The following is a 27780-nucleotide window of genomic DNA, read 5'->3' as shown; positions in this document are numbered from 1 at the left end:
TAAAGTTGAACCTTAGCTCCAAAGGATACTGAGGCTAGTCAGCTAGACAGTAAGCTTTGAATAGAAATCTGTCAAATATCCAGCAAGTGTTCTACAGTTTATGCTCAAATATCTGAAGGGAAAGAAGAAAACTGGCACAAGTAATGGTATACCACAGTAGACATCACTGGATGGTCTTAGTGTGACTTTTTAAACATTGAAAAGAATTTAATTTATGAAGTCTTGTTGGAATTCTTAAACATTTCTTGGTAAAGAGGTAGATGAGAATCTTACAACAGCTTTCTTGAACTTAATTTTGGTAATGTGAGAAAGTTTTAATATATTAATAAATGAAATATCTTTTCTTAATAAATTATTTCATCTCTTATTTCCCTATTCCAATTTATAGTGCTTTCAGATGTAAATATTTAGGTGATAAAATGCAGTTTTAGAGTTGTGTGCTTATAAAAAAAACAGCATAGCATGGATATTAATTGTGTCCATATGTTTAAGTTATTTCTCCCCCACCCTACATCTTAAATAAAATTTTACATTTATTGTTGGTTACTAAGTGCTGTACTGAGTTAACCTGTTTCCTCAGTTAGATTAAAAAGCTTAGTACAAAGAGACTAAAATAATCTTTGTTTAGTTGAAGCCAAATACTATATTGTCACTAAGCCAAGTTTACTTTCCTTTACTTTCTTGTTTCTTTCTTCCCTTCATTCTGTCTAGTATGTGTATGTATATTCTTTCTCTCTATATATAGTCTCTTTTTCTATATATAGCTATAAAATCATGCAAGTATACAATAGTTGGCACATACAGAAACAATAGAATACACAGCTTGTTGAAAATCTCTTCATAATATTTGCATTTGAAAATCCATTAATTCTCTAGGTAATATTTGAGATGCTATTTATAAAATATAAATATGTGGTTTTACTGGAATGTCTTGAAGTATTTCCATAGTCTTTTTTATTACTGTATATCTCAACATCTGGAATGCTGCCTGCTGAATGCAGGTTTTATTATAGAAAGTAGTAACGGCTATTTACAGAAATAATTGGGAATTGATGAATAAGAATGTTAAATAATAAAGCAAGCTTTTTTTTTTTTTTTTCCTGAGACAGAGTTTTGCTCTTGTTGCCCAGACTAGAGTGCAATGGTGTGATCTTGGCTCACCACAACCTCCGCCTCCTGGGTTCAAGTGATTCTCCTGCCTCAGCCCCCTGAGTAGCTGGGATTACAGGCATGTGCCACTACACCTGGCTAATTTTGTGTTTTTAGTAGAGACAGGGTTTCTTCATGTTGGCCAGGCTGGTCTTGAACTCATGACCTCAAGTGATCCACCCTCCTTCGCCTCCCAAAGTGCTAGGATTACAGGCGTGAGCCATCGCGCCTGGCTAAAGCAAACTTTTTTTTAGAATTATTTAATAGAATATTTTATTCGATGCTAGGCTGCTCTGTGATTGTGGTAGTAATGCATTTCCTAGCTGCATCTCTCCTAAATTAAGTTGATTTGCATCGACATTCATTCAGTAAATATTTACTGAGTACCTACTATGTGCCAACCTGTAGAAGCACAGAAATATTAGGCAGTCTCTGATCTTAAAGAAACTTACAGTCTAATCAATAAGTTGGAAAATTAAACCAATAAATAGAATATTAGATAAATAGGCAGGAAAAGTTTTTGCATGTTGGTCCAAGAGCAAAAAGGAAGGGACAGCAGCAGTCTGGGTGAGGTCGAGAAAGATCTCCCAGAGGCCAGAGATGCCTGAGCTAAGTCTTCAAGAAAGAGGAGGAAAAAAACCACACAGAGCAAGGGAATAGAAAATATATACAAGGGTTTAAAGGCAATATGATGCTGATTACATGTCACGTTATAGAGTGGTGAACTGGACAATGTTTGGGGCTAGATTACTATTAATGTTAATGATGAGTAGTTGGTAACATTTATTGAGTGCTTACTTAACCCTAGCCAGGCACTGTGTTAAGTCTTTAATATATATGCTGTAATAATATCACACATTTACTGATAGCTTAGTATGTGTCATGAACTGTTCTAAGTGTTTTATATTATCTCATTTAATCCTCACAACAACCCAATAACATATTGACAGTTATTATCATGATTTTTAGATGAGGAAATTAAAGCACAGAAGGTTAAATACCTTGTCCAAAATCACTGAGCTAATATGTGGTAGTGCTAAGATTTGAACTGAGGCTGTCTGATTCTAGTGTCTGCACACTTAATCCTATGCTGTGGTGCTACCCAGGATAAGGATTTGGAATGGAAGGATTTGAGTCATGTAATCAAATACGCAACTTAAGGATTGAACATCTCCTTGCAAGTCTAAGTATATTCAGCCCCTTGGAAGAAATATGAAGGCTGCCAGCTAATGCTTATATTTTTGGTCATTGTGAGATATTTTTATTCTCAGTATAGTCTTGCAGTAGAGGCTTAAAAAAATTGCTTAAAGGCAGAAACACTCTCTTAGTTTTCAGTGAATCTATCTAGGACATTGGCTAGTCTGACCCCACTTTAAGATAACCTAAAGCCAAATGTCTTAATAATTATTGAAGGTGGCTAATGGATATGTGTAGATTCATTATCCTATTCTATAATAAAAAATTTTACATAACTAAATTTCTAAAACGTGATTGCCTAGGACCAAAACTGTCTAGATGAAGGAGAATTCATTATAAAGAGTTGAGGCATTTGGTAATGTTTGTTAAGCCACCTTTCTGAACCTTACGGGGTTTAAGGATGCTTATATGTTTCCTGTGATTTCACACCTCATTTATGCCTTTACATTTTCTACCATGCTATACAGAGTGCTGAATAGAAAAGTGAAGATAAGGCAATAAACATAATCACTTCAGGGACTTTTTCAAATCATACATATTACCCTAGGATTTTTCACTTGACCTTAAGAATTACTGTTATAGTGAGACAATGGAGTGTTGTCATATATTCAAGTATGCTGGAGCCGAAGAAATGAGAATTACTGCCTTTAGTGACATCTTTCGGAGCTTCCCTGAGAAACTCATTTGGTTTCTTTGTAATAGCAAATACCAGCCTTTAGTTAACACTCCGTATCCTCCCCTGCAACCTCAGTTTGCCCTCATCAGGAAGTTTGCTCATCTCTCAAGCTTGCTTTTGTCCCCAGTCCAACCACAGATGAGTCATAAGGGTTCTTGGCTAGCTTGCTATGTAACAGGCACTCAGCAACATTTTTGTTGTGTAAATGCTATGGGCAAGGTACTGTTCTACCTGTTGCACATATATGGTATTCAGACCCTTACAGCAGGGGTCCCCAACTGCCAAGCTTCAGCCTGTTAGGAACCAGGCTGCAGAGCAGGAGGTGAGTGGTGGGCAAGCATTAAATCCTCCTGAGCTCCACATCCTATCAGATCAGCCACAGCATTAGATTCTCATAGGAGCACAAACTCTATTGTGAACTGCGTATGCGAGGGATCTAGGTTGCACACTCCTTATGAGAATCTAATGCTTGGTCATCTCAGGTAAAACAGTTTTATCCCAAAATCATATTCACTCCCCCAACCAGGCCAATGGAAAAATTGTCTTCCATGAAAACAGTCCCTGGTGCCAAAAAGTTTGGGAACTGCTGCCTTCTATTATTGTTGTAATGACAGAGATAAATAACATTACAGGGAATTCTGAATCAAGTGTATACTGTAATGAGCAGCATGAATAGGTTTAACTATTTAACAAGATGAGGGAAACTTGGTAGAACTCAAGCAAGGTTTTCTAGAGATGGGTAGAACTTACAAAACTGAAGATAAGAGTAACCATTCTAGGAGGGGCAGTGGCATGGTAGAAAATGTAAGGCAGAGATGGCTTATATTTGTGGAAGAAAACCAGTTTGACTGAAAAGGAACACTGGTAGAAGGTAATAGAATGAGAGAATAAAAGTTAGAGAGGTGGGAAACCTGCAATGCCTGGCATTAGTTTTTATCTTTTAAGTACTGGAATCACTTGAAGACGTTTGATCAGAGAAATTTTGCATAAAGGTGAGTTTGGGAAAACTCAGTTCTGCAGGAATACTGAAGGCAGAAACTGCATAGAGGGGGAAAACCAGCAAAGAGACTATTATAATACTTGATACTTGAAATTATAAGGGGCCTGGATACAGAAAGGAGTGATGAGTGTGATAAACTTTGAAGTGATTGGGCTTAGTGACTTTATATGTAAAACAGATAAAATTTTTAAAATATTGACGATATCCTGAGGTTAAAAAAAATCAGAAGACATATCTAATCCTTGACTGAGGAATGCTAAAATAAAAAATAGTATTTTAAGATTTTAGATCTGCGAAGACATACGCAAGATGGCCAGGGCAAACTTCATGGGAGTGGGCAACCTCTGGTCATAGGGTTGGAAACCTTTCAGATAGAGGTAGAGTTTGAAGCCCAGTAGAAAAAATTTCCAAGAAAGCAAACTTAAGTTGAGAAAATCATAGTACTGAAAGAGAATTACAGCGATAAATTCATTTATGGATGACAAGTCAGCAAAAGAGAGAGTCAAGGAGTAGACTACAGAGCCAGTCTAAGCATGAAGCCATTGAAGCCACAGAAGGGAGAATCTCTGTAAATTGCTTCAGAGATTAAGATGAATGAAAAGCGGCAAATGAATTTTAAAAACAAGGAGGAGAATCTAGAATTATCCGTTGATGATATAAAGTGTGACTATAAAGTTTTGAGATCATAGTCATTACCTTACAGTCTTACTCAATAATTTTCACACTTGAAAAAGTCCTTTCTGTTGCATTTTTAATATCAAGAACTCAAAGGTTAATCAAGAAGTAAAGCATTTGTGTCTGAGATTTCACAGCCTTTTTAGATGCTTTCAAGACTTGGAAAGAAAATTGATTATTATTTAACCTGTGTGAGATAATATAGCTTTTATTCTGTCATTGAGATAGAATAATACCACTACATTATGTGACTTGAAAAAGCCATTTCCTCAGAGTTTTCAGTAATGTGCCAATTGTATTAAAATGTTCAGACTAAAGTGTTAAAAAGAGGAGATTGGTATTTTCAAAAGTTGTCTCATCCATAACCTTTCATCTCAAAACATTGTTAAGTGCAAAACACTTTATGTAATATTAAGGCATGTTAGATTAAATTTATACCTGTAATAAAGATTTATATGCTATAATGTCATCATTCCCAGCTTCTCTCGCGTTATTGCCTATTCTCCCTTCAAAACTCATCCTATGGCTTCCATAGCACCCTATGTTGCTCATCCTCCTCTCTACCCTCCGACTGCCCTCTTTCTGTCTTCATTACTTTCTCATTTATGCCCTAAATTTAAATACTTCTTGAGGTTCAGCTTTAGGCGCTTTTGTGTCTGGGTTTCATGTGTTTTCATCCTAGGGCTTAACAAGTACAGTTTCAAACTGTGCTCCAGAGCCCTAAAGAATGCTCAGAATTGTCTCAGAGGCTGCTGAGGAGGCTCGCTAGGGATGATTTCACCCTGTAAAGTTGAATAACCCTATCTCCATGTATTGAGGCTTCATGTAATATTTCATTTCAAAACGAAGGTCGTCTCTGCTGCTTAAAAACATACATATACAGCAAGAGAGAAAGATGAAAAAATATTAACTTAAATTTCTTTTTTGTATGAATGACACCAAAATCAATACCTCTCTTCTCTTACCTCAGAGCCATTCTTAGGCTTTCTTTCACACATTGGACATATTGACCTAAGTAAATGGTTGTCACTATCACATTGGATTCCATGTGTCTGACATAAAATTTACTGTCTTTCTCCTGCCAAAGTGGTTTTCCTTTACAGAAACTCCCATACTCCTATTTCTGCTCATTGCTTTATTGTTTTCTGAAACATGCAAGTTTTTTGTTTTTTGGGTTTTTTTTTTTAAGAAAAGGAATTAGTTTTGTATTTTCTTCATTGCTCAAAGTCATCAGTCCTTAAGATCTGTTGATTTTTCCTTAGCTGGTTCACCTAGTCATCTCTTTCTTACTATTACCATAGCTTCCATAAGGATCTGGGTATATAATTCCTCATGTTTTGGACTGCTCTCAGAACCTCCAAAGAAATCTCTTTGTCTCTAGGCTCTTAGCCCTGTGGTATATTTTCAAATCCCAAGCCAGATTTCAGTTTTCTTAAATATATATTTCTCATTCTCTTCCTACATAAACTCCCAAAGTATTTCTTCCTTATTTTGGCTGTGTTAAGTAAAGAACACACCAACTCCCACACCAAATAATGATACAGTATAGCATTTTATTTCATGCTTTGTATGTGCTAGGTACTGTGCTAAGCACTTTATATACATTATCTTATTTCATTTTCCAAACAATTCTATGAACTAGGTATTGTTATTATCTCTGTTTTATAGATGGGAAACAGAGATAAGCTAATTGCCCAAAGTCAAACAACAGATAAGCGTCAGAGTCAGGATTTGCATTCTGAGCCATCTGACATGGTAGGCCAAGTGCTGAAGCAATAAGTTCTTTGCCACCTCCCCTCCCCTTTTAATCAGGGAGGCATGTGGGTGGCTGGGCAGGAGCCACAGAAGACAACTGTCTAGGAGGCAGGTCTGTGCACTCTTGTTCAGGCTACACTCCTGCCCAGACTAGAGTGCAGTGGTGCAGTGATAGCTCACTGCAGTTTCAAACTCCTGGCCTCAAGCTGTTCTCCTACTTCAGCCTCCTAAGTATCTGGAACTACAGACACACCCAGCCTTTTCTTTACTTTTTCTTTTTTTTTTTTTTTTGTGATGGAGTTTTGTTCTTGTTGCCCAGGCTGGAGTGCAGTGGCACGATCTTGGCTCACTACAATCTCTGCCTCCCGGGTTCAAGTGATTCTCCTGCCTCAGCCTCCCGTGTAGCTGGGATTACAGGCATGCACCACCATGCCCGGCTAATTTTGTATTTTCGGTAGAGATGGGGTTTCGCCATGTTGGACAGGCTGGTTTCGAACTCCTGACCTCAAGTGATCCACCCGCCTCGGCCTCCCAAATTGCTGGGATTTACAGGCATCAGCCACCACTCCTGGCCCAATTTTCTTTACTTTTTGTAGAGACAAGGTCTTACTGTGTAGGCTGTTCTTGAACTCTTGGCCTCAAGCGATCCTCTTTTCTTGGTTTGGGATTACAGGTGTGAGCCACCATGCTCATCCTTACCAGCTGTTCTTCAAAAAGACTTAAAGCTCTCATTCATAAACTCAGTCCATAAGTTCATAAATTATAAAATAGTAGTGCTGCTGCGTCCTCCTTTGTGACTATCTTTAGCCTTCAGGTTGCCACTTTGTGATTTTTTTTCTCAGATTGTCCTTGATGTTTAATCACAAATTAATTTCACTCTATCAAAAAGTATATGAGATGATGTTCTGAAAATGATCCTGGTCCCTACCTCACTTCCTTTTGGCTCCAATTTTTATTCTTATTGATTTGAGGGATTTAGCCTGCGAGTTAAGTACTGACTGTTGTGAGAGTGTTGAAGTAGTCTTTATAAATCTTTGCTTCCTTCTCTAGTCATGTAGCATTTATTCATTCAGCCAATTTAGGGATCTAACAGTGAAGAAGATACATAAGGTCCTGCTTTCATGGCTCTTGTATTTGACTGGGAAGAAGTAGATATAAGCAAGTAAACAAAATGCTTACAGATTGTGATAGCACCTGGCATTTAGTAGTTTCCCATGATGGTGGCTGTGACTGGGAAATGGGCATCTGTGTGCTGTGTGTGCACCAAGAGCCACAGTAGGAGAGTGCCTTGCAAAAGCACACATCTTTCAAAAAGAGCACACATACACATGTTCCTTATGTTTAGTCCCTGGTTTAACCATCTCATGCTTAGATGCAACATATGGATTTTACTTTGTTATTTAGTTACCTAACTTCAAAGAGACTGTCAACAATAATGCTCTTCCTATGGCAAAATTAATATAGCATCAAGCCACTTTCACAGGTGCTATGTTTCTTTTTTCCTCCTTTTTACTCCCCAGGATGAAATGGGACCTAGAATCAAAGAAGCAATAGGTTTTCTCTATACCTGTAAAAGATTAGCTTTTCATCATTGGGGATGATGCAAGCAGGAAAACTAAATGCAAGAAAACAGAGATGAAGCCAAAAAGGACAATTTCTGATTGTAATAGCCGGTTTCTGTTTCATATCACTAAGCAAGATGAGAAAGTTTTGTACAGTTTTATAAGAACAGCTTCCACAGTTCTAAACAATGACCTCACCCTCAATGCCCTTGCCAGGTGCTTAGCCCCACTGTGAAAACACAGGTTGATTTTCAACATGAAGCAAGCCAGAGTATGGAGTGATATTTTCAGGTGACAGTTGGGGCTCTATTGCCTGTAATTAGCACCTCTTAACCCTCAGACTTGCCCCTGCCTTTTTCAGGCTGTTGAAGCTCAAATCCGAAGTTTTGGACAGACGCCTTCTCAGCTACTCATAGAGCCCCATCCTCCCAGAGGTTCTGCCATGCAAGTGGTAAGTGCTATTTTTACTCTCCTTATTTCTTGCCCCTCCTTCAGATCATTCTTGATATTCATAACAGTCTTTCATTGTGCTTGAGTTTCTCCACCACATGTGGGCATGTTCTTCTTATGCAATATTTGTTAACCTGCTAACAAACAGCAGATGTTATTGCATTGTCTCCTGGAGTCTTTGAGAAGGTAAATGTTGCTTCAGTACTCTTGTATGTCATCAGTTTGTGTCTTGTGTTACAGAATTAAAAGGTCCATAATTGTCATGAATCCTCACTGTAGGATAAAAGACTCCAGACATAGGGTTCATGAATTTTCTGGTTTGATCCTCTGAGTTTCTAGATTAGTTTTGCTATTGTGTTTATTCTTTACATTCCAATATATTTTTCACTTTGGAAATTTTAAAACAAATTCTAATACATAAGATATTGTTACTGAAGGTCAGGGACCACAGTGGGGAGAGAATGATGGTTTGGTATAACAAACCACCCCAAACTTAGTGACTGAAAACCGTATTTTATTTCTCATGATTCTGAGGGGTTAGATGAAAATCTTTCCTGCTCTTTTCACCTTGGCTCATTCACACACTGCAATGGGGTGTGCTGATGTAGCCGGGCTTCTCTTTCCACATGGTCTTTTATCCTCAAGGAAGCTAGACCAGGCCACTCCCATAGTGGGAGTAATTCCACAAGAATGAAGACAGAAGTGGCCAGACTTCTTGAGGTTTGCTTTTGAACTTATACATCATTTATGTCACATTTGATTGGTCAAAGCAAGTCAAAAGTCAGCCCAGAATCATGGGTAGGGAAATAGAGTTGAGCTACAAAATAATGTGGCCATTCTACCTCTATAGTTGCCAAAATTTCAGGGGAAAATTCTTGAATGAGAAAAAAAATTAGAACAGTAACAAATGGAATTGCATGATTAACATAATTCTTGAGGAATAGACTATAGATATTATTTTTTAATTGTGCCTCATAAAAAGAAGTTTCTCATTGCTGTTTTAAATTAAGAATATAGACTATAAAGTCTGTTCCTGTAAATATAATGAATAATTATATAAAGTCAAATTCCATTTTGTTGGGTAGAGATGGCAGAATTTTGATAAATACCGGGAAGGAAAGAGTAGCAGTGAAGAGAATAAGAAATAGAGAGGAGGCCCTGCTACCTCTGGCTCTTTTTTCCTTCTTTTTTTCCTTTCTCTTCACCCATCACCTTCCTCTCTGTGTCTTTTTTCCCCTCTGTGCTCTTTGTCATTTTCTTTCTTCTTTTAGGATTTTTTTTCTCCTTCTTTCTCTAGCAATATGAATTGGCCATCATAAACTATACACATTTTAAAAATTGTTTGCATCACTCTTTCTCTTACATGTTTTTAACTCAGTAAAATCAGATTTAGATGAACATAAAGAGTGACTTTAGTGGGTAGAAGACTACACAAAGAGCAAACATTTAGCAAGAACAATGGAAGATAGTGCCATAAAATAGTAAGAATGATTTATGTTTGCGTTTGGAATTAGCTTTAGTAATAGCTTGCCATTGAGACTCAGGCTGCATTGGTGCTGGCAAATGGAAGCACCTCCCCTGCTCCATTGACTTTCTGCCGGGGTCACTGCCCAGCCTTCCTCCATGGCAGAGGCTTATTGACTCATAGAAGCAGAGCAGCTTTGCTATCTTGAGGGTGAGAAGGCTGAGAATGCTCATGCTCATATAAGGATGGGAGGCCGTCTTTTCCATTACCTTTATCCTCTAAATTGAATACCCGAACTCCTCTTCAGACTTGCACAAATTGTGTTTTTCGCTTTGCGCATGTGTGCATGGGGGGAAAAAAGGCATTTTAAAAAGAAACCAGAATTGTCAACAAACATACACTGAATCTGGGAAAACTGATGAAATCTAGCTAGCAGTTTCCTACTTGTACCTCAGGCTTGGCTCACAGAGGTGCCCATGATTAAAAGAGGCTTTGTTTCTCTTATCCCTATTTTACCAGTTCTGCTCATCTGCAGCTGCTGTCATCACTTTAAAGTAGCCCAGTAGGGTGGGGTGGCTTTTCTTATTTCTAGTGCTTCTCATTCATACCCTTTAGCCAAGGATATGATAGAATGCCCAAGAGAGTTTCCTGCTACTTGCCTGCATCAGGAGCTCTAATCAGGATGGGTTGTGCAGGAGCAGACTAGAGGGACAGATAGTTGTACGAATGCAGTGGACAGCTCTGGATATGGTGTCTGCAGCTTGCCGTGGAAAGTGGCTTGTCCTTGCCGTGTGGCTTAGAGTTGGCCCACCAGAGTAATTGTGTAAACAAGAAATTCTTCCTACACATTAGAGATTTTTTTCATGTTTTTTAAGGGCATAAACATTGGAACTATTCAATTTGAGCCTAATTATATTTATAGTATGAGCTGTTAAGCTCTGAAATATGTATGTACTTCCTTTCAGTGAGACTTTATGATTATGTTGTACTCTGATTTTCTCTGAGTTTATAAATTGACTTAGTAAATATTCTTTAAAAACTATATAATTGAAAAATAAGACTTGGTACTTGGAAATGATGTTCATTTCCTTTTCCCGGGACTTCTTTAAAATTAGCTTATGGATATTTTGTTTCATGTTGCTCCTTGTTTTTCATTTTTACCTAATTTCACAGAATTTCTTAAAAACTATCTAAAAAAGTTCTTTTTATGATAAAAACTACTTATTGATACTAGGGTTTTAAAAATCAAAAGCCACGTTTATTAACTGTTTTTAGTAACATTCAGATGAGCTTCCCATTACCCATCAGTGCACCCCACCACACACATACACACACACACACACACACAGACACACAGACACACACACACACACACACACACACACACACACACGAATATAGCAGAAATTAAAGCCACCTCGTGCTGCGTTAAGTGCATGAGCCATAATATACACCAGGTGTAGTAATTAGCAGGCACACGAAGGCTGCCTATTTGTCTGGTTTTGCTGCTGTTGCTGTATCCCCCTGTGTTTTCACACCATCAGATAGTTGGATTTAATTGAGGCCACATCAGATGAGGCATTACTGACACCTTTAATTGAATGAGCATCCAGGGAGGATTAACTCATAATATTGATTGGCTTTTAGCCACTTGCTCAGAAGGGTGTCTGGGTAGCTTATTAGTTGCCTTTATTTACACCTTTATGCAAAGAGTGCAAATAGGAATTCTTAGTGCAATATGTTTTTCTAAGTACTCTTAATAACTTTTTTAAAAGGACTGATAATAAAAATGCAAATGTATTTAATTTTTTATTACCAGTTCTGAATAAATATGTTAAATATATGTGCCTCCACATTTACATATACCTGGTGTTTTGAAATATAGCAGAAGGAAAGCAGCCAGAAGCATTTCATCAAAGTGTTCCAATTCTGAATGATACTAATCAGCTATTAGAAAACAGACATGGTAGGAGAGAATTGCTGAAAATGTACAGTGCAATTACTGTATGATAGCATACTACCCCAAAGTATAAATAAAGTCAATAAATCAGAGCAGTGTTATATATGTCTTGGATTATGACATATGGGTTGTAAGAATGTTCCAAATCCTTAGTAGTCTTCAAGATTTATTTTGTTGCTGGTTATTAGAACAGACAGTGATTCATTTAACATTCTCAATTACTCTCTGTTTTTCAAAGGAGAAATCAAAACAGTCTTGAGCTTTAGTTTTGTTTGTTTTTTAACCAACAGGGAAGAGGAGCACCTAGGTATTTCTCTTTATTCCTAGCTACAGCAGAAAGCAGTGGCATTTGCATTATAATAGGCAGTGTTTATGATTTGGTACACTATATAAATATATTGTTTTTACAAGTACATTTAATTATGCATTGCTTTCCAACATCTTTATAATTGTTTGTATATTACATTCATAAGTTCTCTACTGTAATAATATATGCATGTAGTCTAACTATTGTTTATAAATGTATTTGTTTTCATTATCTCTTTATAGTTGTCAAAATCTTCCTGCTAACTCAACACAACTTTTGATGATCTTTGGAAATTACCTTGGCTTGCTTTTATGCCTGTTGTCCATTCTTACTCTTTTTTGTGTGCTAAAAGATAATTATGTGATACATGATAGCAACCAGGATGATTTAATGCAATCCCCAGCACTTTGCCTATGTAGATTCTCAATCAAATCATTCTTTTAGTTTTTCATGGCAGTGGGGAGGGAAAGGGAGCTCATAAAATTTATAAATTTTAAAGTGTTTCTGTTAATGTATTCTACTTCAATCCCCAAAAATTCCGACTAATGACATACATGAATAACAGCCAAATCATGACTGCTGTTTCTACAAGCCTTTCTGCTCACTGTGCTTCCACTTACAACTCGTGTTAACATGGTCTTCCTCTTCTTTTCCTGTACCCTCTCTCTTTCTTGTCTTCCTTTGTCTTTTCCTTTTTGTATATTTGGGTCTTGTCATGCCCACTCAACAGTATCTCCTCCTGCAGAGTCCATTGATGTTCACAGACAAAGCCCAGCAGGATGTTATCATGGTCCTCAAGTTTCCCTCCAACTCCCCTGTTACTCACGTGGCAGCCAACACCCAGCCTGGTTTGGCAACTCCTGCTGTAATCACAGTCACTGCTAACAGGTTATTTGCCGTGAACAAATGGCACAATCTTCCTGGTAAGTAAAGAAGTACCATTATAAGGTATGGTAACTGCTGAACACTGTATAATACACACTTAAGTATATCGTATCTCAACATTTAAGCTTTCAGTTTTCAAGCATTAGTCTGAAACAAATTGTTCAATAGTTTGAAAGGCTTAAAAAAGGCCCATGTGAGGCATATAGTACAAATGTTAAAACCTAATATTTTTTAGCTTCTGGTGATTTATCTTTATCCTTAGAGATAAATATTGTTTCTAATACAATGTTTTAATATAATGATATTCTATATTATGTCCATAAACAGTAATATTTATTTATTTATCAAATGTTTTACTTTTTTACTCATTCATTTTACTCAGTATACACTTGGTCTTTTTTTTGTTGTTTTTTTCTAATTTTGTTTGTTTGTTTTTAGAGACAGGGTGTTGCTCTGTTACCCAGGCTAGAGTGAAGTATTGTAATCATAGCCCACTGTAGCTTTGAACTCCTGGACACAAGCAATCCTCCCACCTCAGCCTCCTGATTAGTTAGGACTACAGACGCGGACCACCATGCCTGGTTAATTTTTTTTTTTTTTTTTAAACTTTTCATAGAGATGGGCTTACTATGTTGCCCAGGCTGGTCTTGAACTCCTAGCCTCAAGCAGTCCTCCTGCCTCAGCCTCTTAAAGTGCTGGGGTTAGAAGCGTGAGCCACTATGTTCAGCCACAATAAAGACTTATGATCGTCTACTATGTGCCAGAAGCTGTACCTTTTTGTGCTTGGCCTGATAATATTGGTAGTATTTGTTAAGGATAAAAAAAAAAAAAAAAAAAAGAACACTTAGATTACATAGCCAAAATACTGCATATCTGTAAGTACCTTCTATTCTTCTATTAAGTGTTCAACACAGTTATGCTCAACTGAAATAACCATTAGAATCATAAACAGTGCAGATTTTAAGAGGCATGAAAGTTTATCTGTTCCAGCCATTTTTTGCCAGTGAGGACAATGAGCCCAGGGAGCTCGCCTCATTCTGCATGAAATATGCCCAGTCAGTGGCAGAGTTTGAGCCCAGGTTTTCTCACTCAAATTTTATGACCACCCCTCTGTGCTGTATTCTTTCTCATTAGAGCAGGAAAGTTGGGACCTGGATTAGCACTGTTCTTTTTGGCTACCAGTTAGAATTTTTTGGAAGAAGGAGGAAAATGTTTTAAAGTTCTGGAGATTGTAGGCCTTTTTCCCAAGCCATTGTTTTAGGTAGGAAAATTTAAAAGATAAATTTTAGTAGTTCATGAAATTGTCATTAAATCTCTAAAGTGTACATAAAGCACTGCTCATTAGAATACCTGAAATAGTTGCAAAAATACAAGTTCTTGAACAAAGACCTCATGCCAAATTAAATTCAACAGCTTCCGCAAGGGAACAAAATGTACATTCAAACCAAAACTTGGTACATTGACTAAGCTCAATATGGCATACCTCCCACAAAGAATCTGTAGTTGGTATTAGAATTGATTAAATATAGCCATTTTCCTACCTATATTGGAAATGAAACAATGAAAATAAATGCCAATATTTGATTACAAAATAGATTTCAGAAAAGGTAGAGACAGTAAAAATGGAGGCAGGTATATAATGTCTCTGTTATTATGTCCTTTTATTCCTTTTTCTTTAAGTGAACTTCTCTTCACAGAAGTTAGTATGTATGCAAATAACATACTTATATTTTGGGACTAAATATTATAATTTATTTAAGAAGCATGATTTTTTTTTTATTTCTCTAAACCATGTTTTCTTTTGAGAAGAAAAACATGCTGGTGATATGTTCTATCAAATATACTAGAGGATTTAGGTACTCTGTGTGCAGATATCCTTAAAGCATTGCAACAGCATGCGTGACTTCAGGGGCACCACTGATGACGCTTATCCTGGGTGGCTATTTGTGCAGCCCTGAGAACTTATTCAGTTTAAACAGAGTGACAGCACACATGAGGAGGGGCAAACCTTACAACTGCTGGAAAGCCCTGACTGTTCTCCGGCCCCATCTTTACTTTAGCCTAGGAGGTGCTGGCTTAGAGAGAACTGAGCTGGCTCAGCCACAGGGCTCCTAGGTCTCCAGCTGATTTCAGGTTTTAGCACTGATAACCCTAAGTATTGATGACCAAGCTTCTGGCTTTCCCCTTTCCAGCAAATCCATGTCCCTCACTAAAAAGCTTGCTTCCCTTAGTACCTAGTGATCAGAAACTCTCTTCCCCACTTCCAATTTTTGTATAAATAAATATTTAAAGTGATTTAGGGGTAGAGTCCCACTGCAGGTGTACCACTTAAGATGCATTTAACTGTTCCCAAGCCTGGCTAACCTTTCTGTAAGATAGCTGGGGAACCTGCATGGTTCTGCAGATTCTACCTATATTTCTCCTCAATGAGCCATCGTTATGTCTGTAACTGTGTCATTAGAGATGTTTGTCTTCACCCTTTCCATACATACTGCCTTTACAGTATGACACAGCAGCTCTTCATCAGAAAAATATAAAAAGTGGTAACATGAGAATACACCAATACACCACAGGCAGTTACCTTTCTAGAATGTGATCTCCAATTTGAGCTGCACCTACAACTAAGAATATTAGGCATTTATTATATTAAATCTATGCTCTATTTTAGATATGTTTATATAAATCCAACATTTCATTCTATCTCTTGCTATCTTTACCTGTCACTATGCCTTGATTTAAAACAAGCATCAAAATTCCCTGAAAGTTTTCTTCAGTAAATATCAAGTTCATATTACAATATGTATATATTTTTAATGTTAGGTTCTGTTTCTTTTCTGAGGATCTATGATTTCCCTAGCTCATTCATTAGACAGCCAGTTCCCCTCAGTTCTTTGAGTAGTATCTGATTTAGATAATAAATCATCTTTAACCTCCCTTCTCTTTCAAGAGACCTTGGAAACCTCCCAAAAATAGAGAATAACAGTAGCAAATGTTTATAGAGCATTTTCTAGTTTCTAAGTACTGTTTTAATCATTTTATGTGTATTAACTCAATCTCCTCAACAACCTGAGGATGCAGATTCTGTACTTAGATTGGACCATATAAAACTGCATTTTTTAATAGGTCAAAACAGTCAGGTATTGGCACTTTCATATAGTTCAGTCTAACACATCTAACCTATTTTATAGATCAGGAAATTGAAACACAGAGATTACATAACTTGACCAAGGTCATACAGGCAGTCAGTGGCAGAAGTGGGATTTGAGGCATGACCAAACCACCTTAAACCTATTTTCACTGCCAGTTTGGTTTTAATGTTTCTAAGATCTCAGATTCTCAGAGAAGCAGAGAAAAATTCCCAAGGTATTAGTGTTGATTGGCACTGGCATTGCTGGAAGTAAGTGGCACTGTTGGGTAGACCAGAGGCTGTGGAACATTTTTCCTGGTCCTCCCTTGTGAGCATCCTGTGATTTCTTTACCAGGAGAGCCAGTAATCAGCAAAGACACATACCTTTCTTTCTTTCTTTTTTTTTAAAAAAGGAGTCATTTTGGTTTCTTTTTCAACTACTTTATTTTCTTACACATACTTTAATTTCTAGTGCCAATATTTTACTTAGGTATTTCATAAGTATTAATGACCTTCTAAACATCCTTTAAAAAGTTGGTATTTACTAACTGGAAAAACTATGACAGAGTAAGCTTAAAATAATCTAATGAACTTATTGAAATGTACCCCATAGTTAGTTTCGACCCCTCAGAGACAGATAGATTTTCTAAAACCTGATGGTAAGACAGGAATACTACAGGGTGATCACAGGAGAATAGAAAATTCCAGGCAGCAATTTCTTGATTTGCAAAAGAAAACTACTGAAGTAGCTGCAGAAGCTAGGAGCTGATATGACCCTGAAAATCCAGGGTGCAGGCCAAGCTGGCTGAGACTGTCCGGACCCAACATGACGCTGAATTTGATCTAGGCTTGACGTAGAACCTCATTATATGCTCATTAACATACAAATCATACACCCACCAGTGCCATGACTGTTCCGGTACCACCCATATTTGGTGTAAAAATGGATGGCACCACAGTTCTGAGAAATCACCACCTTTTTCCAGGAATCTTCATAAACATTCCACTCCTTCGTTAGAGAAACCCATAGAGATAGGAACCCCAACCCTCCTTGTACACGACTCTCTCTTGAGTACATCCACACTCCCCTTTTGAGTGTGTACTTTTTGCTTTGCAATAAATCTCCATACTTTTACTATTTCCTGAATTGTCCTTGAGTTTCTTCTCACTATGGTTTCAAGGGCCTGGTCACCAGCCAGGGTTGAGGTCCCACTAGCATTTGGGGACCTCCCCTAACCCACCGCTATCAATGGCATATTAAGCAGAGCTCTAATATCAGCCAAGCAATAATGTGAATGCTTGTGAGTCTATAAAAAGTAGATACTGAGCAGAGTGAATGGTTGAGTCATTTGGGGAAAATAGTTTGGAAAAGGGCCCAGAAATTAACTATCAGAACTATGAAGCTGAAAAGATAATCTATTCTGAACCCTGTTTTATGGTTTATGATTTGTGCAAGGTTGCATCAGGTAGTTCCTGATTCCTAACATACTTCCTCTTTACCAAAAGTCCTTTTCCCTTTCACAGTGAAACAGCCTGCAAAACCTCTCTTCAATTATAAAATAAGCATGCCTGAATCCTTAAAACCATTTTGAGAATTGAACAAACTATTCTTAGGATAGATTGATTTTTGTTATTCATTTGCTTCTCAGAGTATTTTTAAATTGAAACCATGGAAATATTAAATATTAATAAAACGTATTTTTAAGCCCTCAATCCAATCTTTAAGAAAATATTTCAGCCAAATGCATTTAACTGAAACATTTATCTGTGGATAGCTTTCTTTATTTTTATTCAGACTTTCAATTGATTGATTTTAAGTGATGGATGAAACATTAAATGTTCTCTGACTTAGAGCTTTCCCTTTCTCCATCATAAATTGGCATTTTTGTGGATCCTTTGTGTTCAAAACTGCCTTTTTAAGAAGTAACAAAAAAATAGTATTTGCTACAGTCAGCAGATGGTTGTCACATTTTGTTTTCAGTGCGCTTTACCACTTAATTTTGTTTTGTTGCAGCATCAGAGGTTGCCAGTCAAGCATCTGCTATAGCTTATGGCCTAGGACTGGAGCCACTGCTGATGGCACATGTTCAGAGCGGCACTAATCTAAAATAAATGTTTAATAAGCTAGCCATAAAAGCACCTGGATTTTTCTTCTTTAAATTTCGCAAAACTACATGAAAGATTTAGAGATTGGAAACGATTCTACATAAGGTTTGACTTATGCATTTTTATATAGTTTAGTATATAAAAAATAATGCCTTTTTTCTTTATCTTTTGTGAATTCCAGCTCATCAAGGTGCTGTACAAGACCAGCCATACCAGCTGCCAGTGGAAATCGATCCTCTCATAGGTCTGTCACTTCCTTCTCTCTTTGCGATTCATTAAGCTCTGTATGGTGGCCCTGAAGTGTAGATTACAGTTGTTTTTCACTTGCTGGTTGCTGGGAATGGAATTTTCCTGATAAACCATTTGCATGCAAATTGGAATGCAATGAGCTGTGGCTATGCTGGTATTTCATCAACTCCCCCTCGTTGGTTTGCCTAATTTGAACAGGCCTAGGACGCGTGTCACTGAAAATTAATATGGATGCTGTAATAATGTGTGATTGAGAATGCGCATGAAGTACTGTCAGGATAATATTGGATCTTTTCATCACTCAGACTTGTTGATGAGCAGGAGCAAGGCACGTTATGATGAATTGGTGCACCGGTAATGTGATGGAGCTCCTTTACTAGGAAAATTTTCATAATAACAGTGGGGTTCTTAGCAGTACTGTGTTATGAAAAATAAAACTGTAGTGCCAGGGTTTCATCATTAAAGGAGATCAATCCTTTCTTCCTAGACCCTCTGTTCAGTCTGAGGGGATTAATGTGCAATTGCAGAGCAGTTTCAAAGTTGAAATATATTGCCTAGCCAATGGTAGTGTTAAGATATTTGTATTCATTTTCCTAGGGTCCTACAGCCCAATAAATTGCCATTGGAGGTTAAATTTGTTCAGGGGAGAAAAAAATAGGGAGGAGACCAGAAAGAGCCATTGGGATGAAATGAGCATCTGCAGCAGATGACTTAGAATATTTAATTGCTGTTACGCTTTTTGAGTAGATTAGTTGAAATCTCTAGTTTAGCATTTTTCATCCTTACATGTGTGGATTTCAAATGTGGCATCACATTAAAGAATGTTAAGCCTCGATTTTGAAGTTATTTAATAATATTTAATAATATTGAAGTTATTTAATAATTTTTAGAATAAAAAACTTGCTTACCTGTGGGGTAATGCTGTCAGCATAGATATTTAACTTGCAATTTTGTCAGATTTTTCTGGCACAAATAAATTTGTTAGAATTTTAGTGTTTTTTAAAGAAAGCATATAAATGAGCAGTTTTATTATTTTAAAATCCAAGATGTTCCATATATATTACCATTTTTGTCTTTAAAAAACATTGTTTCAATGGAGAGCTAAATGACTACCATTAGCAGGATGACTATCAGGATGAACAAAAATAACCTCTAAACCAATTCATTTATCATTTCCCCAAGTATAACCAGAATCTAATATGTAATTATCTATATGAAGGATAAATACCACTCTGGTTCTTAAATCTTGTTTTTCTTTGAGTAGATATGATTTGCCATATATTAAAAAAAAAAAAAAAACTAAAATGCTCACTTGGGTAGTTTAAAAGTCAGGAAAATAATGAAGCCCATTTGCTGAGTCATTTAAAGCATGATTTCTGAATTTTAGACCTATCATTTTCTTTGCACCTTGACAATGAATATTCTACACTATAAAGTCTAATTAAATGAATTCAGCAATTGTTGTAACCCTTTAGAGTAAGCATGGGTAAACTTTTTTGGTAAAAGTCCAGATAGTAAGTATTTTAGGTTGAGCATCTCTAATCTGCAAATCTCAAACCCAAACTAGTCCAAACTCTGAAACTTTTTGAAGACCAATGTGACACCATTAAGTGGAAAATTCCACACCTGACCTCATGTGACATACATTAAAAACACAGTCCAAACTTTATGTCAGTCACAAAATTATTTAAAATATTATATAAAATTACCGACCTTCAGGCTATATATATATCAGGTCCATATGAAACACAAATTAATTTTGTGTTTAGACTTGGGTGTCATCCCCAAGATATCTCAATATATACAAATATTCCAAAACCTGAAAAAAAAAAATCGAAATCTAAAATACTTCTGGTTCCAAGTATTTCAGATAAGGGAAACTCAGGTTGTTCTTAATTCTGCCAGTATAGCACAGACGTGACCATAAAGAAAATACAAATAAAGGAACATAGCTGTTTTCTAATAAAACTGTATATACAAAACCAGGCATGGGCTGGATTCAGCCTTGGATCATAGTTTTGCTGTCCCTGCCCGAGATTACTGGTCAACAGACTTTATTCCTCTACCTCCTAAAAGAATTCTTTAAAACCATGTACCCTCTCAGACATTTTTAAGTTGACATCTATAAGTTTTCATCACAAGTTTAAATGGTTGCAAAGGTTATAAGTTCTGGCACAGTGTAAAAGCTGTTTAATATATCCAATGGAATCTAAGTATCAGAGTGAATTGATACTCAGTAAACAAAATTTTAGTTTATTTAATAGAACCTAAATATTAGAGTGAACTGATATTCAATATTTTGTTTCTAAAAAATACATTTAAAACCCGTTAGCATTTGGAAGTTTCACATTATTACTTTTTTATCTTGAATTTATATTTTTATTCTACTTCCCCCAGATAATATTATGTTAACGTTAAAAAATTGATTACTCTATTATGCTTTTCCGCCAAAAAATGTGTTTGAAAAGTTAAGCATATGTATTCAATTTAAATTTTAAAAGTTCCTATCACCATAAGGCTCAACTTTTAAAATAAATTTATCTGTATTGAGTGATTATTACAAATATTAATGTATTTATAATTATAAAGTTTAATAAATGTTTATTAACATAAAATGAATATTGATTGGAAATTTATCTTTAATGAAATAGATAGGGCTTCCCCCCCTCCCCCCCAGTTAACACATATATTCCTGGATAAATATTATTTAATGCTGCACAAGACAGGATTTGTCAGCAAATCCTGACAATGGAACCTCTGAGCAATGTTACTTACTTTAGAAAATAGATGGGAAAGAGCTTTGTTTCAACTGTGCCACTCAAATCTTTGAACTCTTTCTTCATTAGTGGCAAAATTCATATAGTGATCTGTTACTAAGATTATTTTTATGGTTTATTATTAAATTATCTATAATTTTGACAGTCTGTCATTAAAACTTATTTTTAATGATCTACCAATTGACAGCATGATTGGATCTTCATTCCATTTTATTGAAAGCAGTAAATTGGAAACCACCTGACTTGCAGAATGATTTGATATCTGTACATTCACTTTTCAGTATCACTTCATCATTTTGAATTGTACCTTTATTGGAGGCAAGAAATTATATTCTGGGGTAAAGCACATAGTAAGATTCTGTGTGGACGGGAAATATGTCCTTATTTTATCTGGTGGAAGAAGGGCATGAGAAAGTGGAGGTAAGAGAGGAACACTCACAGGAGAGTTCTCAGGCAAATCGATTTCAAGCAGTAAAATATATTAAAATTGAGAAATTAGAAACTTGCTGGTTTTAACTTCTGAACCTGTGTATCTCTTAGGAAGTCTTATATCTCCAAGGGTATACATACCCTAGTTTGAAGACTGCTTATCTAGATAAATATACCTTAGTTGGATGGGGGACTTGGCAGTGTTAAATTACAAGTAAGCACTTGCTTAGAAAATAGTTCATGTGTTTGCTGAGGGGGCATCAGTCTTTGCCCATGGGTACTTTGTGGTCAGTCAATTCAAAATTATGTACATGCCCAAATCTGTTGAGGTTCTCCCAAGAGATCACCCCAACCCCCCAAAAAAGATCGCAAAAGTTTATATCATAGGAGCGAAAGTCATATAAACACTGACAAGAATGAACATGTCTACAGTTCTCATGCGGAATGAAGTATTGCAGTAACCAGTATAGAAAGTACCACAGACCTTGTTTTAATTGCTAGGTTTATTGGAATTTAAAAAAATTGTATCACACAACTTCAATGGGATACTTGATTGTAATTATTGGACACCGTCTCCGTGATAACAATATGATATCCATAAAAGCTTTTCTCATCTGCCAGCAACTTCCCATTGTTAGAAAGAGAGGAAAAAAAAATAATTCCCAACAAGGATTCTGCCCTTTTTACTACTGCTATCACTTTCTAGACCAGTAATCCTCCAAAAGCATATGAAGCTTCCATTATGAAATAGTTATCCAATAATCTTAAATAGTTGCATACACAGACATTAGCAGGATTCTGCAGTGTTACACGTGTATGTGTACATGTGTGCCTGTTGTATGTGCCATGAGGGCAGCAGATCCGTCAGACCTGTGTCCACTGTGGTTCCCATCACAGCACTGGAGAGTATTTTGAATACTTTTTTTTCTTCTTTTTTACTTTCTGAGTTTCCTATTAAACTACCCACATTAACGTAGTTTTTATGTACAATGAATAGAATATAGATATTTTTGTATGTTTAATTTTTCAAAAAATTGAAACATGATAAAAAGCTTAATAATCAGATGCAGAAGTTTGTTCTGATTTCTGGTACAATCAAATTTCTTTAGCAGCATAAGAATCCTTATTTATATTGGAGAGATGATGGTAAAATAACCCTTAGATCACTAGGAAATAAAGCTTTCTATTTGGTTGGCCTTAATGCCAAAAAAGGTATCTCGGTGAAGATTTCGTTTCTGATAATGGCACACTCGATGGTGTATTTCTGGGCGATTATTACTCTTCCTATGTGCTCAGTGTTGCTCTATGTCTGACCTTTTTCTTTGTGACAAACCCCATTTCAGGTGCTCTGTAGCACTTTGAAAACACACTGCCAAGGCTGTCTTGTTTTATTGCTTAAATAAAGAGTAAGAAAGTGGCAGTCTGCTGTGCTTTGACTTTTTCAATTACAAGAATCTTTAATAAATAGTCATTCTACCCTTTCCTTACATGCAAGTGCAGTTGTAAACAGGGGAAATGGGAGTTCCCATCCAGTCAAATTAAAGACCCGTTAAAGCCAAAGTAGTACAAGATGCTACAATATTTCAAATATATGACATTTAAATCCTAATATCTCTTCCTTGTGACAAAATGTTAAAGGTAATAGATTGTCACAACATGAACCATTCTCATGACAATAAATGTAATGAGATTGTCAGAAACACAAACCTAACTGTGATGCAGTCTGGAGATTGTAATCTAGTTTGGTTCTGCCCAAGAGCTAGAGAGCATGTTCTGTGAATTGTGTACTATTTTTAAATTGTAGTGTTATTTTTTCTTTCCTCTAAGCAAAACTTTTTAACTGAGATATTGAATTTAGCTACCCACATTCTTCCAGCAATTGGATATGTTTTCCTACTTGAATTTTCAATTATTATACTTAAAGATCAAGTACTGTTATCTGAGAATCTGTCTCCTCTTCTCCTTCACTATAGAATTTCTTTGTCCATGTGGGTTTAATTGTTGTTTTTCCTCCCTATTCTTACAGCCAGCAATACAGGAATGCATAGGAGGCAAATCACTGACCTTTTAGACCAAAGTATTCAGGTGCATTCCCAGTGCTTCGTCATCACTTCAGACAACCGCTATATTCTTGTCTGTGGCTTCTGGGATAAGAGTTTCAGAGTCTATTCTACAGACACAGGTAATTTTTATTTTCTTTATCAGTGAGCTAAAGTTTACTATAAGTAGCATTGAGAGGCTTAGAATGCATTCTCATCTGCTTCTTTCTAAAAATTATAAAATCCTAATATTTACAAAATAAAGAGAGAAGGGCATTGTTTTCCCTCTTCAAATAATAATCTACTATATGTAGTTCACTATTAAATTTGCATCACCATGTTTTTTATAGTAGGTTTGTGTCCCAAGCTCATGCTTACAGAATAAATGATTCATTTTGAAGGCAAGTCCTGGTATGTAAATACCATGCATGAGTGTATGCATAATCTCATGGCAAGTGCACATACATAGAAGTGTATTTTGTCACTTTTGTATTATTTAAAGGATTTTCTTTTCCTTACTTGAAAGACTCATTAAGTCTAACTCTTGGCAGTAGATATCTTGCCTAGATATCTTGCCTCTACCCAATTCTGCATAGAATCTTGCTGAAATCTACACCATCATGAAGAAAAGTGGCTGACTATTGATTTCATGTGTGACAGGAGGTCCTGTTAAAATATAAAAGTTTTAAGTCTATGTATTCATTTATATGCATCTCCCTAAGGGACAAACCAGCTCAGCTCAGTCTTACAGAAGATCTGGTTGTGTAAATGTTTATAAATTTTTGCATATAGGAAATTGAGAAACATTGAGAAATTTAATGGTGTCCCTTAAAATATTTTAGAAATTGTTAGAGGATGAAATAAAATTATAGTAAATATATAGTTTAATATTTCAAATAATTAAAATGAGATAGTAATTCATTAGAGCTAATTGATCTACAGTCATGTGTTGCTTAACAACAGGCATACATTCTGATAAATGCATTGTTAGGGGATTTTATCGTTGTGCAAACATCATAGAGTATGCTTACACAAATTGGGTGGGATATCCCAGAATAATGTAGGCTATATGGGGTCACCTATTGTTCCTAGGCTACAAATCTGCACAGCATATTACCATACGGTATACTGTAGGCAATTGTAACACAATGGTAAGTATCTGTGTATCTAAATATATCTAAAAATAGAAAAGTAGAGTAAAAATATGATAAAAGATAAAAATTCCACTGTCTTCTGCAGGTAAAAAATAATAATAATAATAATAAAAGATAAAAACTGGTTTACCTAATAGGGTACTTCCCATGAATAGAGCTTGTAGGACAGGAAGTTGTGCTGGGTTGACACAGTGAGTGAGCAGCCAGTCACTGTGAAGGCCTAGGACATGACTGTACATTACTGTAAACTTTATAAAACTCTGCATATTTAGGCTACACTAAATTTATTTTACAAATTTTTTCCTCAGTAATAATTGGCTTACTGAAACTTTTTCACTTTATAAATTTTTTAATGATTTTAAACTTTTCAACTCTTGTAATAACACATTGCTTAAAATACATATTGTATAACTATAAAAATATTTCCTATATATCTTTATTGTATAGCTTTTTTCCTATTTTAAAAATTTTTAGAAAACTAAGACACAAACATATAAATTAGGCTAGGCCTCCATAGGGTCAGGGTGATCAGTATCACTGTCTTCCACTTCCACATTCTTGGCCCACTGAAAGTCTTCAGGGGCAAGAACATGCATGTAGCTGTCATCTCCTATGATAACAATGCCTTTTGGAATACTACCTGAAGGGCCTGCCTGTGCCTATTTTAGAATCAACTTTTTCTTTTTATATGTAGAAAGAGTTTACTTTAAAATAACAATATAAAGTATGGGATAATAAATATATAAACCAGTAACAGAGTCATTTATTTTCAAGTATTATGCACCATACATAATGGTATGTGCTATATCTATATACCTCTTGCAGTGCAGTAAGTTCATTTACACCAGCATCACCACACACGTGAGTGATGCATTGAACTACAGTGTTACCACAGCTATGATGTCACTACGTGATAGATATTTTTCAGCTTCATTATAATATCATGGGACCACCATCATATATGTAGTCCATCGTTGACCAAAAAGTTGTTATAAAGCTCATGACTATATACTATGAAAGTAGATATTTCAACTGAAACAAAGACCTAGATATATCTTTATGTAATGTTGTAGGAATTGAAAAATCTTTTTAATTGAACTTCCTAGTTATTTAAATGCCTTATGGTAAATCATCTTCCAGTCTTGTTAATAATCTTTATAAAATGTTTGAGTCCATACTCCTGCCTTAATAAATATAGTATATAGAACAATTAATTTTTGGTTATTCAAGGAGTTTGTTCTTGAACATCTTTTTATCTTTATTGTTTGTTATATGGAATTGATTATGTGGTTTACTTACAGTTTGCATCTTTATTCTGTAGGTGTAGGAAAGAAAGCATCACCATTCAAGCCTTTCTGATTATTTGGGCTTTTACTAGATGTTTAAGTCTATGGGGTGGATTACTATTGAACCTAAACCCTTATTTAACCTTCTCTAATAATTCAATGGCAAGTTTTCTTAAAATATATTTATTTTTATAAATTTCCTCAGATTTGTCAAATTCAAATGTTAGCTTTTCTTTCAGCCATTATAATGATAACCCTTAGCAATATTTGACCTCAAATTGTGCTCTTTTTGCACAAACTTTGAGGTTAAACCTGTCACACCCTTTCACAAGATTTTCCTTCTTTCTTTTTTTCTGCTTATTTTAAAGAGACAGTTGGAGTACAGTGGCACAGTTATGGCTCACTGCAGCCTCAAACTCCTGGGCTCAGGTGATCCTCCTGTATTGTCCTCCCAAGTAGCTGGGACCACAGGCACGTGCCACTACACCCAGCTATTTCTTGGTTTTTTTTGTTTGTTTTTAAAGCTTTTATAGAGACAAGGGTCTCACTCTGTTGTCCAGAGTGATCTTAAACTCCTGGAGATTTTCTTAAATATTCTTTTGGACTTCATATTTCTTTTCCACATATTTTTTTAAGTGATTAAAAATTTTTAAACCTGAAAATGAGTTTTACACTGTAAAACAGAGCTAATAGAACTGTAAAGCAGTCTTTTTGGTTTACAGTTCTATTAGTTTTGGCAATGCATTGAGTAGTTCACCGCCACAGTCAAGGTGCAGAGCGCCCCCACATACCCTGTGCCACCTACTAGAAGTCAGCTTTTTATGCCACCCTCAACCTCCTGGCAGTAACTGGTCTATTCCTCATCTCTAGTTGTGCCTTTTTCAGAATGTCATATAAATGGAAGCACAAACCATGTCAATCTTTGGTTTTGGCATTCGAGTTTTTTTAGTTTGTTGACATTCTATATTATTGCTTTTTAAAGCATGCAATATTAATATTCGTAAAGTAAAGCTAACTTCACTTTTATATACTACTACTAATTGAAATCCTATATTCACACAGTTTTATAGAATTTATAAAATTCTTTCACATGCTAGGTATTGTTTCAGTCTCATAATAATCCTGTGGTGTGGACAGGTGTCTTATCCCCATTTTTCAGATGATGAAACTGAGGTTTAGTGAGATTATGTAACTTGTTGAAATTTATGTAACTAACAGTGATAGAAGTAGGCCTTGGACCTACCTCTTCTAATTTTAAATGTAGCATGCTTTGTGATTATACCATGTTGTCTCATCCAGGTGTTACCAGTCAGTCACTTTTCTTTGGGAAAATGCTGTAATTGGTAATACTAGGTTCCTAATATGTCTGCCATGTTACATTAGATGTAATAAACCTGATATCATTCTTTTCCCTCTTTCAAAATACCGCGGTGGCTCAAGCCTGTAATCCCAGCACTTTGGGAGGCCGAGGCGGGTGGATCACGAGGTCAAGAGATCGAGACCATCCTGGTCAACATGGTGAAACCCCGTCT

The 27780-nt window shown here is 36.0% G+C and overlaps 1 protein-coding gene across 1 annotated transcript in view; it reads left to right on the top strand.

Annotated features, from left to right (window-relative positions):
- LRBA (LPS responsive beige-like anchor protein) overlaps nucleotides 1-27780 on the top strand; it is a 727560-nt gene that overhangs the window by 658685 nt on the left and 41095 nt on the right. Inside the window, exons 51-55 of the mRNA XM_037740751.1 lie at nucleotides 7973-8021; nucleotides 8338-8465; nucleotides 12927-13119; nucleotides 18496-18558; nucleotides 23796-23951. Coding sequence (XP_037596679.1) covers nucleotides 7973-8021; nucleotides 8338-8465; nucleotides 12927-13119; nucleotides 18496-18558; nucleotides 23796-23951 — 589 coding nt within the window. The remainder of the gene's footprint in view (nucleotides 1-7972; nucleotides 8022-8337; nucleotides 8466-12926; nucleotides 13120-18495; nucleotides 18559-23795; nucleotides 23952-27780) is intronic.

This window comes from Cebus imitator, unplaced genomic scaffold (assembly GCF_001604975.1).
Source record: "Cebus imitator isolate Cc_AM_T3 unplaced genomic scaffold, Cebus_imitator-1.0 Scaffold4, whole genome shotgun sequence".
NCBI lineage: Eukaryota > Metazoa > Chordata > Mammalia > Primates > Cebidae > Cebus > Cebus imitator.
This window is presented reverse-complemented; position numbering and strand designations above follow the sequence as displayed.